Source organism: Carassius auratus, unplaced genomic scaffold, assembly GCF_003368295.1.
Source record: "Carassius auratus strain Wakin unplaced genomic scaffold, ASM336829v1 scaf_tig00008558, whole genome shotgun sequence".
Taxonomy (NCBI): Eukaryota; Metazoa; Chordata; class Actinopteri; order Cypriniformes; family Cyprinidae; genus Carassius; species Carassius auratus.
The window spans coordinates 25183-46768 of NW_020523957.1; the positions used below are offsets into that span (position 1 = coordinate 25183).

Genomic DNA, 21586 nt, shown 5'->3' on the forward strand with positions numbered 1-21586 from the left:
GCAAGTATTTTGCTCTTGGTTTCTGTACTGCAGATTTAAAAGGCTTGCGGGTTATAAACGGAAAAAAATAAAAATAAAGCTGACTTCTTAACCTTGTAAGGAGGTTCTGTGAACGTCTAAATCGGACGCACAGAAGACATCAAAAAAAGACGTCATAAAAACTTTCATTCTGGCTCCTCAATGGACGTCTTTTCAACATCAGCAAAGACATAATAAGACGTCCACTGGACGTAACTTTGCCCAGTGAGAAAGATTGTTTAAATCAGTGGTTCTGAAAGTGTGGTACAAGTACACAGCAAAATCTCCAGCGTTAATTTAACACTCTGAGTGTGGAGTCTGTGGACTCATATAAACTCTGAAGCAGTGTTAATAGTAAAACACTGAAGCAGAGTTGAAGTTAATGAGATAATTAAGAAGTTAATTGAGTTATGATTGAGCATTATTGAAGACACCTGATGATAACAAGCAGAATTACCAAACGAGAAAATCAGAATCCAGTCCATCATTTTTGGCACAATATGACACGTTTTTAAAAGTTAGCTCTACATAAAGAAAAAAATCTTAGTTTAGAAATACAGACATCAAGAATCAGCGTGAGCATCACAACAATGGTGATCATCAAAAAAAAGCATGTTGTAGCCAATAAAAACTCATCCATGGCTCCCATCATGCATTGCGGCATGAATAAACTATGAGCTGAACTGTCTTTTTAACTTTTTATTCTAACTATATTTTATTTTTGCTGTTTTTATGTGAATTTTTAGTATCTAGTTTTGTGATGTTCAGAGTAGATCTGTTTATCTGAATATGCTGTTTGTCACCGTTGTTGAGATTCATACGCTGATTCTTGTTATCTGTGTTTGCCTAAAATAAAAACTATTTAATAAAATAAAATAAAAAGCAGACTCACTTGCAAGAGATGGCTACAAAATGAATAGAAAATGCAGACGCTTTCATTGTGGAATCAAAGCTGTTACAATCAATAATGGAAGTTTTATTTAGAAAAAACACTGTAAATTAGTTCAATAAATCAGGTCAAACAATGATTACATTAAAACATAATCACAAGCCAAGATCCCAACTAAAGCAAACACTGACCACTATAATGGTGACACACAAATTGTGATTTTTCTCGGTTGGCGATTATGCTTGTTAACATCAGGTGTCTTCAATAATGCTCAATCATAACTCAATTAAATTCTTAATTATCTCATTAACTTCAACTCTGCTTCAGTTTTTAATTTTAACACTGCTTCAGAGTTTATATGAGTCCACAGACTCCACACTCAGAGTGTTAAATTAACACTGGAGATTTTGCTGTGCACAGATTCTGTTGCAGGTTCCATTCTCAAACAGTTAAACATTCTCACTGCACAAATGTACACATCTCTTTTAATGAGACACATTAGTAAAACATGTTTTCACATAAACTATAGTTTTTCACCAACATAAAAGATCAACTGGTTTCAATCAAAAAAAAGTACAAGAGATTCTCTTACAAGTGCAGTGCAAAATATGCAGCTTATTTTATTTATTTATTTATTTTTTTTTTTGCAAGCTGAAGTTTGGGATTATATTCCCCACCTAGAAACTTTTAATGTTCTAGGAACTTTTTCAGCGGCTAGTTTTATTTTAGTTCCCAGAATGTTCTGCTAAAAGTTAGGATAACATTCTCTAAAAACATTCAAAAATGTCTATTGATAACATTGTTACAAGATTATTCTCTGACATTCTAATAAAGCTTTCCATCACACTAGATGTGGACTGACATTGCTCAGAAGTCAAATGTTGGTTGAAAGTGATAACCCAACCTCTGTTTGGTGTCAAACTCTTGCGTAAATAACTCCAAAAACAGTATTACCAACTGCATTTATTATAAACAAGATTTATTTCTGTCATACATGTAAAAAAAGTTCTTATTGAGATTAACAGAGGTGTTGATTGTTTATTGAAAATAATAGTTTAGTTTGACGTCACTATTATGGTGATCAGTACTTAGGCAGTATGACTCTTTTCAGTGCTACTATTCATTTGACTGCTGTGACTTTAATTGTGACTATATACAACAAAAGCAGTGAGAGTAAAATGTTATCAGGTGATGCTGGTTACTTGCTGATATTAAAACTTTCCTCATGTAGTGATCTGATCAACTGGTTTTATCTGGAGCTGAATCAATACTATTAATTTAATATTAGTGACTAGCAGATGCAATGCAAAAGATCATACAAATTTATATAATATTTTGTCTGTTCTTTTTAATTTACATTGTCAATGGACCAGAGAATTAGTGATGTGTCGTTCGTGAACGAATCGTTCTTGTTCACGTAATCCACTAACTCATATTTCTCGTTCAGTGAAGTTCCTCCCTCCACAGCAGGGCGGTGCTATAAGCAGCGCATGCGCAGCTCAGTGAACCGGGTATTTCATCCTGTCAAAGAATTATTCAACCTCGAGCCAATAACCTTCGAGTATGAGATGTGACAGAGTATGTGATTTGTTGAATGTAGTGAACGAATATGCCCTTCAATGAACGAGTTTCATGTGAGTCTGAACTAGATCTAGAGATCTTATCGTTCGTAAACGAAATGACTGAACTGGTACCCATGTCGTTTGTGAATGAGTTGAATGAGCTGATACATCTTGTTCATGAATGAAATGACTGAACTGGCACACATGTGTTTCGTGCACGAGTTGAATGATACATCTCGTTCGTGAATGAAATGAACTGGTACATTATCTCATTCGTGAAAATTGTACACTGTAAAAAATTGTGCTGTTAAATAACAGTAATTTACTGGCAGCAGGGGTGCCAGTAAAGTACTGTTAATTTACAGCACTCAACCATTAATTTACCACTCTTATTTTTTTTTAACAGTATTTTACCGTAAATTCTACCATGGAAATTAACTCCACTCCCACTGCTTCAAACAGTTTGAGTTTAAAAACTAGCATTCCTACGATGTTAGTACTATGAACTTATTTCATTTGATTTCACTGAGAAGGAATAGTTCTTAATATAAAGATGCAAACACTTAATGTGCAGTAATAAAGTAACTAAATACATGAATTTTACTCAAATCACTGCAGCTCATTGTCAGCTATAGCACACATGTATGTGCTGAAATACTCAGCAACTCCACAATTACTGTCTTTATATAAAGCAGCAGAAGATCAGAATTTGTGGCTCATCATTGACTGAAGCACAGGCTCTACTCTCCAGCACAATGGTGAACTACAAAACTACATTAAACTAACAGATCTCTCTTGTGCAAACACACATTAATACAGTCGAGTTCAGTATTTACTCTCATTATCAGTGTATGACTTTGCATAATTTTTTTCTATGGATGTCCACAAATATTTTAGTTAAATTAACTTTTATTTTCATTTGGTAAATCTGACGTTTACTTTTCACAGTATATTACTGTTTTTCCTTGACTTAACGGCAACAAACTGTAGAAAAACACTTTTTTTTGCTGGCAACCATTAATTTACGGCAAGAAACTGTAGAAAAACAGTTATTTACTGGCAGCAGGGGTGCCAGTAAATAACTGTTTTTCTACAGTTTGTTTCCTGTAAATTAATTACAGTTTATTACTGTTAAATTATGTTTCATGCTGTTTTTTCTTCATCTTAAATCTTTAACCCTTTAAACCCCACAACAAAATCCTCAGTTTTCAATGAACACTTATAATGTGTACACACTACAGAGTGTTTGAGTAACACTAAATTAGTGAAGTTAATGAGATAATTATGTGATTAATTGATGATTGAGCATTAGTGATAAACACCTGCAGAATCACTGAAGGAAAGAGAAACACAAGATCTACAAATGACTTCAACCACAGCCTTAAATGAAATCAACTGAATAAAAGAATACATCACATCTCTCAAGATCTGATTAAACAACTACTAAAACAGCTTCACCAGATTCACATTACTAACCAGACTGACTTTATTTCTGTCAGATGTCTACAGAAGATCTTATTGAGAGTTAAATAGGTTTAGGTGTTTTTTTCACTACCATGATGGAGATCAGTGTTTACTTTAGTTGGGCTCTTGAACGTGACTTTTCAACAACTAAAGTTTTTTTGTTTTTGTTTTACATGTTATAACATTACGTCGTTGGAAATTGTTGTAGCAAAACAAGTGTCCACAGAAGAAAAAAAAATCTGGTATTGTTGTTTACTGATTGACAAGAACAAACACTATTATCTCTGATCTAATCCCGTGTCTCTTCTCTTATTGATACTACAGCATAAGAAGATACACTGCTGAGCCATAAGTCATGAAAGACTGTTAAGAAAATTTCACTCATAATAAAAAAAAAAAAAAACCTTTGCTGAAATTTAGACAGAAACATCAAGATTCAGCGTATGAATCACAACAATGGTGACAATCCACAAAATAAATAAACAGATCAGTTCTGAACATCACAAAACATGCTACTAAAACTTAAGACAAAAGTAAAATGATAAGCACATAATAATTCAAGAAAATTAGTGAACAATTCAGGGGCATAATTTATTCATGCCGCAATGCATGCTGGGAGTCATGGATGAGTTTTATCCTGTGCTGGTACCCAGCATGCATTGCATCATGAACCTTTTGATTGTCACCATTGTTGAGATTCATATGCTGATTGTTGATGTCTCTCTTCGAGTGTTGTGGAGACTGCTGCCGAAATATTTTTTAACTAAAACTGTTGTTAAATCCATATGTTCTGGTTATCACATTACTGTTCAATCTTATAAAATTGAAGAAACAAAAATTAATTGTTCACTCACATGTTTCAACACCAAACTAATATTTGATTACTATAGCAACACTTTAAGTCAGTCTAGTAGATCATGCCTGACAGAAACAGCCATGACTTTACTATCAAAATTAATACTGCTGTAACAGATGTATCAAAAAAGATACAAATACAGCAATGAAACAAAATTTAAAGTACAAAAGTCAAGGGTCAGTAGCCCAACTTAAGGAAACACTGATCTCCACAATGGTAACTTCAAACGAAACAGTAACATTATCATCTAAATCTCTGTAATTCTCAGTAAGATCTTTCGATCTCTGATCTCTGATCTGACACAAATAAAGTCAGTCTGGTTAGTAATGAGTGAAGTTGGTAAAGCTGTTTGTTGATTGTTTAAATCTTCAGTTGATTTCATCTAAAGCTGTGGCTGAAGTCAGTTGTAATTCATTTAGTTCAATTCACTTATTAGTTTTCATTCTCTCTGTCAGGTGGACTATATAAGTAAACTCATGTGGGGAATAGTGAATGAGGGTGTAGGGTGTGATTTGAAACACAGCCGCTGAGTGTCGACTTTGAACGTTGTTAATTTACGATATATAGCCGCAGGCTACCTTCTCGAAAATGATGAATATTACCCAGAATGCACCGTTTTAATGAAAAACAGTATGTTGCTGTCAAAATTTGGCCGTTTTTTTACAGCGATTTTTAACAGTGTATGTAGGTTATGTATGTGTGTGTGTTTGTGTGTGTGTGTGTTTGCACTGGTTTATAGCATTTTTGTTTTGTTGTGTTCTTCTGTTTTGCAAATGAAAATTCTCATTGTATTGTTCTTGTTTATGGAATTAATAATTACAAAAAAATACATAACATGCTTTTAAGTAGCAGAAAAAATAAAAGAGAAAAAATTATGTAACATATGCAAACCAGAGACTAAAAAAACATAAATAAATTAATATAAAATAAGTCTAAAGCACAAATTAATGTAGAGAAAGGTTAAAATGTTGTATACATTTTTTACATTACATAAAAACCCTAATTATGCTCATTTTTAATAGATCAGCCTATGCAGAGGTCGGAATCTCAGTCAATGTAACAGTTAATTCTGAATCTATTGTGTTTTATAATATATTATTTTATGAAACCAGGAATAAATCCATCCAAGTTTGGATCCTGCTCATGTTTTGGTCGCGGTAATCGGCCCTTTACCATGGCAACTTGGAAGGAAAAAATAAAAGTATGTTCTGTATTAGAAGAAAATGAGATATTTTATCCTATGTGTTATTTTACTTTCGTTTTATGTAGTTAGTTTACTTTTGTATCTGTAGTCCACCCAGTTTTTGAATTCGCTTGTTAATTTTAATGGTAGTTTTACACCACAATAATATTATAAATAATTTAAATAAAAAAACTGAACTGGTACACATGTCTTTCAGAGGTGTTGAAGGACGAGGTGGGGGGAAGAGGACGCTTCCTGGACGGCTGGATTACTTTGTGGTGTCCTTTGGTGTTGCTTGATTATCCTTTTCTTTTTTTTAGATTCGTTTCCGAATCTTTTTTTTTTTTTGGAGGGAGGTGTTACGACCCTGTGCTCCCTTTTCTTCCCTGCTGGGGGCAGAATGACCTGGGAGGGTGTGGTTGACTGTACACCCCTGCTGACTGATTTTCACTGATTGTGGAGAGAATAAATGCTGGACTAATTCATCTCACATTACTTTTCCTCTGGGGAATGGCAGTCTCCAGAGAAGTCATTTGTGCTTCAACCGTTGCTTTTGTTTATCTTAGTCAACATTGCTTACCTTTTGGATTATGATTTCTTTATTTAAACCCCTAGACATTATGCTATATTATTTTGTAATGGATTATTTTTCATTGTAATAAACGAACTTGCAAGTCAAACCATCTGTGCAAGTGTGATCCTATTTTATGTTACGGTTGAGAACGAGCTGGCCGTGACACTTTAAATATGGAATGCGATTATACACACATTTTAATAAAGCCAGATCAGTTTTTGTAACAAGTGAATACGTTCGTTGACTTAAGGCATAACACTTAATACACTCTTTTTTTGCCATCTGCTGGCTCATTTTGTGTAATATCAACATCTAAACATCTGCTTAAATCTTAATTAGAATGTTATGGGATAATGTTCTAATAATGTTATTAATAAACATTTTTAGAATGTTTTTAGAGAACGTTATTCTATCTTTTGAGAGAACGTTCTGGGAACAAAAATAAAACTACCCGCTAAAAACATTGTTAGAACAATCCATGGGAATGTTTTTAGAACATTTTTAGAACAAAAAAATTCTAGCTGGGAGGTGCATCAGAGCTCGCATCACGAGCCGTAACAAGAGAGCACCAGAATTCAAATAAACAATCTTCTGCCTATCTTTTACTTTTTTTGGTGGATCACCTCATTCTGTTTTTGACATTGTACACTAAAAACCATGCCGGTTTTTTTTACTACCAAAGTTTCTGAGCATGAGTTATTCCATAACGGACACAAACAATACTGTCCCTGAAACACTGAAATGTAATCAAAGGAATTATGATCCATATTACAACGTTATTGCTTCATTGGACTAAACGTGCTCCATGAGATGTCGTTCAGTGGACCCTTCCTACTTAAACCAGGATTTACAGCTGTGGATGTGTTTATGACTCGTTATTAATGAATATGTTATGTACTGAGTTTATATTATTTATGTTTTGATGTGTACTGCTTACACAAATTTAGCAAATACATTCTTTATAAGCTTTCCATTGAAAAACAGCAATGTGTCATCGATGTTTGAGGCTTAGATCTTTGTAATGATATATAGTTTGTCAAGATTAAATTTGTCCCGTTTCATTTAATCTATTCATAAACACTGACACGTGCAAACAAGGAGAGTTCAGTACACCCGCGTCCAGGTGCAGGCTATGAGGTTTTAAACTAGGTTATTTACAAATCATCCAAACACTTGATTAATTTCTAATACTATTAGATTTTAATTAAATTACAGAACCATCTTTGAAATCTGATTGGTTGATTACTTTTGACAACGTTTAATTCAGGTGTGAAAATAATTAATATCTACAGCACATGAGCCCAGAGGAGAGACACGTTTTAAATGTGCACTGTTTTTGGATGAGAGCAGCGTATATCTGAGCACGTGCTTCTGATTATGTGCAAGATCAAGAAAATCGAGCGGAGAGATTTGCACTCACACATTGTATTAATGTGCTTTCACGCTACAATAATGGACTCTCGAACATTTGTCAGTAAAATAACATCATATATTTTCATATTTTATTGGGTTCTTTGATAAGGTTACAATATGAAGGTTTACATAGCAACGTAACGTGCGTGATGTCCTCGTGTGTTGGGTCGGGACGGGTAAAGAAATTGTAATTTATTTGCGGGGCGGGCTGGGGCGGGTCAAATAATTTCAGAAAACCAGGACTTGCGGATTGGAAAAAAAATCAGACCTGCGCATCACTAGTGTTTAGCACTGATTACTTGTTAAACAAAATTCATAAACTGGAAAAAATCATGTTACTCTATAAAACTTATGTTTTGCACAGGTTTCCGCGATGCTTGTTTAGGGCATAAATATATCATTAACCTGCTAGAACAACAAACAAAGTCTATGAGATGAGCTCAGTAATATTGTCAAACAACCATCTCTGTCTCTCTCTCTCTCTCTCTAAATCAGTGTGTGTGTGTGTGTGTGTGTGTGTGTGTGTGTGTGTATGTGTGTGTGTGTGTGTGTGTGTGTGTGTGAGTGAGTGAGTTTGTGAGTGTTTGTAGACCTACACTTTCGTGGTCCTGCTGTAATCCTGATCTCTCCTCCATGGTCCACACTATAAACACACAAACACAAGTGCATAGGACTAGTTAGAGCTGATTAGGGTTTGATGGGCTTTTTTAATTTGAAATCAATTGGATCTTATATAGTTTCTGAAAGTGTCTATGACCATCAACTGAGGGCTTGGATCTAAGAGAGAGGCCTTTTTCAGCAGCTGTGGTTGCTGCCCTGATTTGAAAAGAATGGATGGAAAAATTGTCCGTTGGTATGCCTGATTGAACGATAACAAATCTGAGTTGATTTTAGAATCAAAAACAAGTGATGGGGTGGTTAGAGTCATCTAACAGAGGGTCGAAAAGGGATTTGGCCTGAAAGTTCCTGAATTGAGCATATAGAGTCTGATATGGTTTAACTGGAGAAAGGAGTTTAAAAATTTGAGTGGATCCATTTAGCTTGATCCGTCCCACTGGGCAAAGTTACGTCCAGTGGACATCTTTTTATATCTTTGCTGACGTTGAAAAGACATCCACTAAGGAGCCAGAATGAAAGTTTTTATGACGTCTTTTTTTGACGTCTTCTGTACGTCCGATTTAGGCGTTCAGAGAACTTCCTTACAAGGTTAAAAACTATTTCAAAAGTGGTCAGTGGACAGATTTTCAACATCATTTAAGGTTCATTTAGGCATAATTTATACAGTTTCTGGACCAAATGAACACTCTCAGGATGCGTTAGATTTAGAGTCATGTTATTTCACTGTAATTTCCGGACACTGTGTTTTAAAATCAAGAAAATAAAATAATCTTTATGAAATAATGAAATTACTGATGATTGAGCATGTGGTAAAATCAACTGCAAATCAAAGACATCCAATTTCTGAAGATCTCAGCAGAGGAGGATCAAACATCTACACAAACATGAAATCATTAGATTTACTTTTTTTCTGTCAGACAGACAATTAACAGAGGTTTAAATGTTGATATTTGATTCATTTGAAGTCACCATTGTGGTGGACAGTGTTTGGTTTAGTTGGGATCTTGATCCAGCTACCTCTTTGATTAGCTTGTCTCTGACTGCAGTAACTGTGTTTTTGTGAAACTTATGTAAACTTTTAAGGACCCAACTTAAACACAGTTAAGATTGGAGATAAAGGACATAATAAAGAGGAGGGGAAAATCAGGAAAAACCTTTAACTTTCTGGGGTCTAAGGGTGTTTTGGAGCTCTGGACAAATTTTGGCATATCTGACATTTTTATTTTTTAAAGTTGTTTAAAAATGGCTAATGAGCTTCGTTTGATGGTCAGGACAACAACAAAATGCTGTCATTCTATGATTCTTTACTAGGCTATGCTGTATGCAAGTTCAGGTAACTCAAAACCTGTGTAAATGGGCTAAGAACAGAAATTAGATATGATCATAGCCACCGCTCATGTCCATATTGATAAATTTCAAGTTTTGCATTGAAACGACCATAGGCCCATTCGTATGTTCATTTTGTAAATAAGTCCCAATAAGTTGAGACATCATGTTGGTTTCATATGGATGACTTTAACAGAAAATATTTGTTTTGGACATGACTTCATTTAAAAGCAGGCATTTCAAGTTTTCTATACATATATTTCTCATGTCAAGTATTCACTGAGATTCAGTTTGTTTTATTTACGTGTCTGAAGAGAGGTGACAGAGACAGAGATGGCAAAAAGCTGTTTATTTTCTTATTTAACAAAAGCATTTTTTTTTAATTATGACTATATACAAATAAAAGTAGACCCTTTGCAGTTTCAAATGATACCTTCTTCTTATCTGGACGATCACAAATGAAGTATTTTCATATTAGAAAAGGGCACACCAGTGTGGGCTTTGACCCTAGGGGGTTAACCCTCTAAGGTATAAAGGTATTTTTGGGGCCTGGAGAAGTTTTGTCATGCCCTGACATTTGTGCTTTTTTCAGTTGCTTATAAACATTTAAATGGCTAAAGTGTACTCGCACTGTAATCAGCACAAACTGGGCTATAATAATATATGAGCAGCATGTATGTACATGATTGTGTTTTTGAGACAAAAATGTTAATGCGTGGTAAGTGAAAACCTAAAAATGTTAAATCACTTGAATAAGGCTATAAAACACATACAGGACATTGGTTCCCGGGACTTTTGAGAACTGGAGCTTGTAGCCTAGAATGTTTCTTTCTAAATTATGTGAAAATCATCTTGTTTCCTCACTCACAGAAAACAATATATTGATTTAAATTTTCTTGCGCTGCGTTGTTTTCTGTGGTATGGGCATATTCAAGCCACGTGCTTCGATACACGATAATCGACTCGAAAGGGTTAATATAATTTTTTATTTTTAAATAACTGTTTTCCTACATTATGAAACTTTTAGTTTTATACATGGGGAAACCTATGAAGGGCAAAAAATATTGTCACATTAAAAATAACTCAAATTTGTAAAATACTTAAAGCTTCGAAGTGCTGGGAAAAGTTAAGTGAAGAATTTAAAAACACCCAAAAACATTAAACCATTTCTGCCACAAGTTATTCCTGTAGTTTTACTATGTTAAATCAATGGTGAATGGTGGTGATTTGTGTTTATTGAACATTTCTTTTCCTGATTTCCACATTAGGGGCATTTGTTCTGATATTTGATTCTTTAGTAGAATTCTGTGCTAAATTTGATTACTTTTCATAAGATTTCAAAGAGATGTTATTGATTCTGTGGCATATTTGACTGCATTATTCACTGTATCTTCGAGCGCTGTGTATACCAGTGTCGCATGATCGAGATCAAGCAGATAAATGGTCTGCGTTGTGTAGCCCAAACAAATAGTACTGATTCATTCCACTTTTGGTTAATTTATCCAATGTAGCACTAGTACATCAGTCATGATGAGAACACAAGGCTGTTCATGCCATTTTTGGAGCTGGGATGTGTCTAAGCAGAAATTCTGCTGAAAAATTTTAGCAAATACAAAAAATTGTGATCTTTTATGAAAATTGCTGAGTTTGCTTGATTTTGCAATGTGTGTGTGTATATATATATGGATTAATTCTGAGAACAAGCTCCACCTGTGTTAAAATGGTTGATTATCTGAACAAGCTCCTCCTAAACTTTGTTAATAAAACATAATTTGATGTAGATCTGCATCATTCACACGCACCTTCTGTATGTCAGTATTAGTGTTTGACATACTTGAGTATCTGCAGTTTATATTTTGGATCCTCCAGTTTGTGTTTGAGCAGCTGGACTCCTGATGGTCCTGGGTAATTGTAGCTCAGATCTAGCTCTCTCAGGTGTGAGGGGTTTAAACTAAGAACTGAAGACAAATAACCACAGCCTTCCTCTGTCACCATACAGCCAGACAACCTACAGACACACAAGGTCAGATCATCTACAGACACAAACACAGTCAGATCATCTACAGACAAACAGTCAGATTACCTACAAAAACACATAGTCAGATTATATACACGCTCACACAGTCAGATCAACTACAGCCAGATACTTTATTAAAATAATAAAGTAAATTCTATATTACTAATCAATTTAATCTTGAAATTATAAGCATATTTTACTTGGAATTATTTATGTTTACAAGGATTCTTTAAGTAAATATCAAAGTTATTATCCCGTTTTTCCTATCATGCACTGGGGAATAAATAATTTAAAAGGTTAACATTTTCACTGTTTTTGAGTTGTATTTAAATTGTTTTATGGTTGATTTTTTCGTTAAGTTTAGTAATTTACTGTTTTGTGATATCTGGAGTTAATTTCCTACTCAAAATGACCCATTTATACTCAAACACTATCCACTGATTGTTACCATCAGATCATCTACAGACTCACACAGTCAGATCATCTACAGATTCACACAGACAGATCATATACAGACTCACACAGTCAGATCAGCCACAGACACACACATACAGATCATCTACAGACTCACACAGACAGATCATCTACAGATTAACACAGACAGATCATATACGGACTCACACATTCAAATAATCTACAATCACACAGTCAGATCATCTACAGACACACTTAGATCATCTACACACACAGAGACAGATCATCTACAGACACACATAAACACCGTCAGATAATATACAGATAAACACAGTCAGGTTATCAACAGGCACATAAATATTGTGACCAGTTGACTTTAAATGATCTCTTATGTGTTCTTAAATACCTCAAAACTATCTCATATGTTCTTAATACCTCAGTATCTGCAGATGACAGTTTTGATTCTTCAGTCCATCAGAAATAAACTTTACACCAGAGTCCTGCAGGTCATTGTTACACATATCAAGCTCTTTCAGAACAGAGTTGGAGGATTGTAGAGCTGAATACAAACTTTTACAACACTGAGCAGTAAGATTACAGCCAGCAAGACTGAAAGAGACAAGAACACACACATCAGAAGTCACATGTAACTATGGATACATTTTGATCATCTACAGATACACACAATGGCTTCCGTGTATGACAGTCAGTGGAAGTGAGAAAAAGGATTTTATTATGTTTGAAATATGGATATTTATCTTACAAAAACCCATAGATTCACTACAGGAGGGCTTCGTTCAAACCTCAGAGTCAGATAACGCATGTTTTACTATGGATGAGCGCACTTTATTTCACGTCTTGTAGACATAGGAACCAGGACTATTTTTATTCTCCGATTGGATATGTCTGAAAGAAGAAAGTAGTATACACCTAGGATGCTTTGAGGGTAAGTTAAACAGAGGCTAATTTTCATTTTTGGGTGAGCTATCCCGTTAAACACAGCTGATTGGCCATAATGTTCATACACTCAACAGATATGAATTTGATTTTCTACAATGCCCTGATCACTGTAACAAATCTCAGTCATATATGTTTAATGTATAAACATTATGGCCAATCGGCTGTGTTTAAGAATCTGCTCAAGAGTGCTAAAATGTAAAATTGCAGTACCAAAGTTGGTACTTTTGAAAACACTAACAGACAAACAGTCAGATCATCTACAGACACACACAGATAAGTCACCTACAGACACACAGAGTCAGATCATCTACAGACAATCATCAACATTTTGATTAGTTGACTGTAAATGTTGTCTTATGTTCTTAATACCTCAGTATCTGCAGCTGACAGTTTGGACTCTTCAGTCCATCAGAGAGCAGCTTCATTCCTGAATCTTGCAGGTTATTTTTACTTAGATCCAGCTCTCTCAGGACACAGTTTGAGGATTGTAGAGCTGAAGACACCATTTCACAATGCTGATCTGAGGGTTTACAACCAGGAAATCTAGAAGAGATTAAATGAAAGTTAAGAAATAACAAAACAATAAAAATGTGCAGAGGTTTGCCAGTTTTCTGCCCTACATGAACAGATGATGAAATGATCTGAACATTGAATCACAATAAGATGTGCTACTGAGAGTGAGCTAATCTGATCATTTCATCATTCAAATTGATTAATATCTAAGATCAGATGACCTTGTGATTGTTTATTTGCTAAATGTAGGTTATAAAAATTAAAGGTGTCATGACATGAGAAATAAAATTTGCCTTGATCTTTTGGTCAAAAGATGTATTTTTACCATTAAAACATCCTGCAAGTTTCATAGCTTAAAACGTCCTCCTCATTATAAACAAATAATTTATTTAATCAGGCTGCAAAAACATCTAGTTTTGGATCCAGTGGGACATGGTGACGTCACCTAGCCCAGTCACCAAGCCCAGTCACCAAGCCTCCACAGCAAAGAGCTTTCAGTCACTAATAGCTGACAATTGATCACACTGAATGTGAGTGCTGCATTGCATCAAAAGCAAATAGAGATGACAATCCCTGCCACTATCGTGTCTACAATGCATATATACTGTATAGAGATATGCGTTCACTTTCTGACTAGATCCACACCAGAGGTGGAGAGTCCAGGGGTCAGAAAGTAGAAGTCCTGCCATATGTTTATTCCACCCATGAACCCAGCAGCTGATTTCACCAGAGGAGGAATCAAGTCATTCCTTTCAAGTCACAAACAAGTCTCAAGTTAAATCCCAAGTCCTCAAAGAGTTAAAGTCAATGAGATAATTAAGTGACTAATTAAATGATAATTCTGCATTAGTAATGAACACCTGCTGTTAACAATCAACATCAATGAAGAAAAGAGAAACACAAGAACTACAATTGACTTTAAGCACAGCCTTGGATGAAATCAACTGGAAGAAAAAAAGAAAAAAAAAACTTTGTCCCCATAATTGTGGTGAGTCCACCATCATGGAGATCAGTGTTTGCTTTAGTTGGGCTCTTGACCCTTTTAATAATTCAAAGTAATTTGCTTTTAAACACTTGCGGTTGTGTTACGTAGTAAACATTAACACATTGCTGAATTAAAATCTTGAAGTAGAAAATTTAATTGCCCTTTTTTCATCTAAAACATTTTAATTAACTTCATGAAGGTGTCTCTCTTTGGTTTGTTAAATTATGTTCAGCAATTACTGAACTACAAAAAAAGTCCTATTAAACAAATATTATTGTAATGCTTAAATATTGGGGGAAAAAATTGTACAGGCTCGGGATTTTAGACATGAGCATCCTCAACAGTGGTTACAATAATTATTCATGCTACAGTGCATTATCAGAGTTTTTACTATGGTGTTACCCAGCATGCACTTCAGCTTGAAGCGTTTTGTTGATTGTCACCATTGTTGAGATTCATATTCTGGGTCATGATGTCTGTGCGTCTTATTAGGAAAAGATTTCAAAAATGTATATTTATTACATACATTAGGAAATGTATTCATTATAGTGATTAAACCAACGGTTCCACAAGGTAGGTTATTTAAAAACTGAACATTTGTTAATAATAAATACATAAAATTGTTTTGGAAATAAACAGGCTGATGCCTAATAATTACTTCATCATGTAAAACCAGCTAGTAACGGTTTTCTGCACAGCACTGATCGCACTGTTTTATAACAGCACATGTACTTTTACAGAGAAATATCTAACATAAGAAACCAAAGGTCAAGAGCCCAACTGAAGCAAACACTGATCTCCATGATGGTGGCATCATTTTAACCAATAAAACATCAGCATCTGATCCTCTGTAACGCACAATAACAGCAGGTGTTCATCACCAATGCACAATCATCATTTAATTAGTCTCTTAATTATCTCATTGACTTTAACTCTTTGAGGACTTGGGATTTGTCTCAAGACTAGTTTGTGACTTGGAAAGAATGACTTGTTTCCTCCTCTGGTGAAATCAGCTGCTGAGTTCATGGGTGGAGCAAAAATGTGGCAGGACTTTTACTTTCTGACCCCTGGACTCTCCACCTCTGATCCACACTGATAAAAATCTTTTTGTGCTGAAGTAAATACTATATAAAAACAAATGTAATTTCTACATTAATTAATTTCAGGCAAGAATTAAAATAATAAAGTAAATTTCAAATATCAAAGTTATTATCCCTTTTTTCCTATCATACACTGGGGAATGAATAATGAAAAAGGTTAACAATTTCTCTGTTTTAGAGTTGTATTTACATTGTTTTATGGTTGATTTTGTTGTAAGGTTTAGTAACTTACTGTTTTGTGATATCTGGAGTTAATTTCCTACTCAAAATGTCCCATTTATACTCCAACACTATCCATTGATTGTTACCGCCATTGTTTATGGTGTATCAACTATCGAGGTCTCTGCACTGTAAAACTGAACAGTGAAAATTGATAAAAAAAATTAAAGTTAATTTCACTCAAATAATAATGAAGTTCATTGGACTTAATTGAAATAAGTTCCCAGCATCCTTTGCATCAGCCAACAAGGAAAATAAATGTAGAAATAAAGTGTTATTTTTTCTGTTTTTACACAAGATTAACATAGAGAGACATAAATTGGTATTTAAATGTGTTATGCTAGGATTTACATATATTTCTGTTATGTTGGTTTTGTAGTGTTACCGTTTTGGTGAAGATAAGAGCCTGGGGATAGAGTGAGGATGGAAAGCAAAACTTAAAGGCTATATATGCTGCATAATGTTTGAATATTTATATGCAAGCTTTATTAACTTAAAATAATTGAGTTCGTGTACTCAAATATTTTAAGACAATAATATTCCACAATTTTTGTTTTTGAGTATTCTTAACTTACCAGGTTTACAGTGTGTCTTCATTTGGGTAATAATTATACTGAGTATCTTCAAAAGATAAACCGTCTACTTGCTTATTTACATGTATGCAAATTTACTTAAGTAGATTTTAATAAAAAAAATTGTGTGCACAAAAACTTGCAAAATAAAGGTTAAGTAAATTTGCTTTTTTCTGTGTGGATAGATATTACTCATCAAACTCTAACTGGTCATGTTAAATTTATTCAATTATTTTGCTGAAGTAGATGTTAATTAATTCAGTACTTAAATTGTGCTTAAAACGAATGTTCAAAAACTTAACAAACAAAATAAAAATTAAGTAAATCTACTTTTTCAGTGCACGTGCTTGAGTCTGTCATCAGTCAGACAAATGAAGTGAAAGAACGTTCACTTTGATGCATTTGGTTTAAACAGCTCATTAACATTTTTTGTAAAGATGTTGTGCAGAGGGATCCCAGAGTAAAGAACAAGTATATAGTTTATGTTTATTGTCATCACGGATCGTGTCTGAGGATTTTGTTTTGTAAATGAGGCACAGTGTCATGGAGAGTTCAAAAAGAAACATTGGCTGAAAGATGAAGTGGCACTTGATCTGATTGCAGCTGCATCACATTGTAAGTGAATTATTTCATAATGCTTGGTCTTGAAGTGACCAATTTATTTTGATTAAGTTTATATAACACACATGCAATAGTGAAGATGCATTTATAGCGGGGTTTTTTATGCAAGGATGTTAGCCAATCATAACAGTGGCAAATTACTGAGAAGCCTTAAAGGACATGCTGCTTTAAAAACAGTCATTTAGTGAGAGGGTCAGAATGAAGGTTGAAAATAATAAATTTTCTACATATTTATGTATTATTTGTTTCATTTTAATAATAATAAGAAATCCATGTCTTGACCCCTTTAAAAATTTTACTAAAGTTTTACTTTTGTTTTGTTTTTATGTTTTTATTTACTGGATTAAATCCTTTCTGCTATATTATTAATTTGATAAATATTTAATCAGTTCAATTAGTTTGAGTCAGTGGTGATCACAGGCACAGTAGCTTGCTTTGTTTTATTTTGCTTTATTAACTTTATTCAAGGTCACAGCCATTTAGATAAAATGAGACATTGAATAAATGCTTGATTTGTAGTGTAAGCTTTACAGCAAGAGACAGATGAATTAAGCCACTAAGCCACATATGTGGAAATCAAATCCTTTATTAAATTATGTCCATGAAATAAAAGAGCCCCGAATTAGTGCATGTTGGAATCTGTCAGCTGCTTTTAAATGCTTGCTTAAATTATATTAACAAATGAATATTTATTATTTATTTCAGTATTAATCAATGAACTTACAGTTTATTGAAAACGGGTGTTTTATGTTTGTGAGTGATTGCATTAATGTTTTAAATATTGGTTTTTGATAAGTGCATAGAAATTAATTGGGCAAAATACAGATATTACACACAATAAAAAATGTGTAAAAAAAATGGTTTGCAATGAGTGCACTGATGAGACGTTTGTCATTTGCTGCAGATTCAGTATTCACTGGAAGACTAAACATAACACTGTCAGTAGGTATTTCATATTAATGAACAGAGGTGGAGAGTCCAGGGGTCAGAAAGTAAAATTCCTGCCACATTTTTGCTCCACCCATGAACTCAGCAGCTGATTTCACCAGAGGAGGAAACAAGTCATTCCTTCCAAGTCACAAACTAGTCTCAACTCAAATCCCAAGTCCTCAAAGAGTTAAAGTCAATGAGATAATTAAGAGACTAATTAAATGATGATTGTGCATTGGTGATGAACATCTGCTGTTATTGTGCGGTACAGAGGATCAGATGCTGATGTTTTATTGGTTAAAATTATGCCACCATCATGGAGATCAGTGTTTGCTTCAGTTGGGCTCTTGACCTTTGGTTTCTTATGTTAGATATTTCTCTGTAAAAGTACATGTGCTGTTATAAAATAGTGCGATCAGTGCTGTGCAGAAAACCGTTACTAGCTGGTTTTACATGATGAAGTAATTATTAGGCATCAGCCTGTTTATTTCCAAAAAAAATTTATGTATTTATTATTAACAAATGTTCCGTTTTTAAATAACCTACCTTGTGGAACCGTTTGTTTAATCACTATAATGAATAAATTTCCTAATGTATGTAATAAATATACATTTTTGAAATCTTTTCCTAATAAGACGCACAGACATCATGACCCAGCATATGAATCTCAACAATGGTGACAATCAACAAAACGCTTCAAGCTGAAGTGCATGCTGGGTAACACCATAGTAAAAACTCTGATTATGCACTGTAGCATGAATAATTATTGTAACCACTGTTGAGGATCATATGATAAGTGCTCATGTCTAAAATCCCGAGCCTGTAAAAAAATTTTCCCCCAATATTTAAGCATTACAATAATATTTGTTTAATATGACTTTTTTTGTAGTTCAGTAATTGCTGAACATAATTTAACAAACCAAAGAGAGACACCTTCATGAAGTTAATTAAAATGTTTTAGATGAAAAAAGGGCAATTAAATTGTCTACTTCAAGCTTTTAATTCAGCAATGTGTTAATGTTTACTACCTAACACAACCGCAAGTGTTTAAAAGCAAATTACTTTGAATTATTAAAAGGGTCAAGAGCCCAGCTAAAGCAAACACTGATCTCCATGATGGTGGACTCACCACAATTATGGGGACAAAGTTTTTTTCTTTCTTTTTTTCTTCCAGTTGATTTCATCCAAGGCTGTGCTTAAAGTCAATTGTAGTTCTTGTGTTTCTCTTTTCTTCAGTGATGTTGATTGTTAACAGCAGGTGTTCATCACTAATGCAGAATTATCATTTAATTAGTCACTTAATTATCTCATTGACTTTAACTCTTTGAGGACTTATTACTTTTAATTATTAAAAGGGTCAAGAGCCCAACTAAAGCAAACACTGATCTCCATGATGGTGGACTCACCACAATTATGGGGACAAAGTTTTTTTTTTCTTTTTTTCTTCCAGTTGATTTCATCCAAGGCTGTGCTTAAAGTCAATTGTAGTTCTTGTGTTTCTCTTTTCTTCAGTGATGTTGATTGTTAACAGCAGGTGTTCATCACTAATGCATAATTATCATTTAATTAGTCACTTAATTATCTCATTGACTTTAACTCTTTGAGGACTTGGGATTTAACTTGAGACTTGTTTGTGACTTGAAAGGAATGACTTGTTTCCTCCTCTGGTGAAATCAGCTGCTGGGTTTATGGGTGGAATAAACATATGGCAGGACTTTTACTTTCTGACCCCTGGACTCTCCACCTCTGCACTCAAGTGACATCTGAAGATCTCTTTGAATTTTTTTTTTTTAAATTTAATAAAAAATAAAAACAAATCATGCCCTAAGGGCAATAACAACACGTTTTTTTTTTAACTGATATTCAACTATTACTGAACTACAAAAAAAGTTCTATTAAACAAATACTACTGTAATGCTTAGATATTCAGGAGAAAAAAGAAAATAATTTACAGGCTCAGGCTTTTAGACACGAGCACTTATCATATGATCCTCAACAGTGGTGACAATAATTATTCATGCTGCAGTGCGTGATGGGAGTTTTTACTGTGGTGTTACAAAGCATGCACTTCAGCATGAAGCATTTTGTTGATTGTCACCATTGTTGAGCTTCATATGGCGGGTCATGATGTCTGTGTGTCTTATTAGAACAAGTCCAAATATTTATATGCATTACATATACTAGATTTAAAATTAAATTAATAACTATTAAACCTACAGTTAATTTGCATGTTGCAGTTCTACAAGGTTGGTTATTTAGAAAACTGAACACATAAATGAAATAAAGTTGTTTTGAGAATAGACAGGCTGGTGTCTAATAATTATTTCATCATGTAAAAGCAGCAAATAGCTATTCTCTGCACATGAAATGCATTTTTACAGAAATATATCTAACACAAGAAGTCAAGGGTCAAGAGCCCAACTGAACCAAACACTGATCTCCATGATGGTGGCAGCATTTTAACCAATAAAACATCATCATCCGATCCTCTATAACGCTCAATAACAGCAGGTGTTCATCACTAATGCACAATCATAATTAAATTAGTCTCTAAATTATCTCATTGACTTTAACTCTTTGAGGACTTGGAATTTGACTAGACTAGTTTGTGACTTGAAAGGAATGACTTGGTTCCTCCTCTGGTGAAATCAGCTGCTGAGTTCATGGGTGGAATAAACAATATGGCAGGATTTTTACTTTCTGACCCCTGGGCCCGTATTCATAAAGAATCTTAATGCAAAAAGTAGCTCCTAGTGACAAAATTCTAAGAAAATTCTTAGAAATGTGGGCGTTTACTCTTAAAATTAAAGAAAAAAATCCTTGTAAAGAAAAAAGTAATTCAGAAAGCATCTTAACCCTTAAAAGAGGTCTTAAGGTCAAACTTGTTAGGAGCACGGATGAGGACTTTTAAGAGGCTTAAGAGTTTCTTTAGCAGGGGAGAAAATGGCAGAAAGACGAAGAGGCAGAAGAAATGTTGCAAACAATGGATGACAGGGAGTAAATTAGATGCTATAGATTAGATGGTGTCTATCACATTTTCTAACTGTTTTTAAATTCATTTTAAGTAAATGTTTTAATCATTTTAAAAGTTTTAAAAAAAATATTTTTGTTATTATTTTTCTTCATGATTATTTTACTTTCTTTTATGTAAAGCATTTTGCATTACCATTGTGTACGAAATGTGCTATATAAATAAACTTGCCTTGCCTAGATCGTGCAGCGATCATGTTTGTGACTGATCTTATTAGAGATGTGCTAACATTTCCGACACAGCGCAGGAATGCCATAGCGCCAGAAATTAAAGTAATCACTACATTACGATATTTGGGAACTGGCAAAATGCAACAATGTA

General features: G+C 34.0%; 1 protein-coding gene across 1 annotated transcript in view; it reads right to left on the minus strand.

Moving 5' to 3' along the window:
- Nucleotides 1–21586, minus strand: part of LOC113072146 (NACHT, LRR and PYD domains-containing protein 3-like) — a 55017-nt gene that overhangs the window by 11907 nt on the left and 21524 nt on the right. The window contains exons 6-9 of the mRNA XM_026245273.1: nt 13664–13837; nt 12770–12943; nt 11738–11911; nt 8556–8602 (exon numbers count right to left, since the gene is read on the minus strand). Of these exons, the coding sequence (XP_026101058.1) occupies nt 8556–8602; nt 11738–11911; nt 12770–12943; nt 13664–13837 (569 nt within the window). The remainder of the gene's footprint in view (nt 1–8555; nt 8603–11737; nt 11912–12769; nt 12944–13663; nt 13838–21586) is intronic.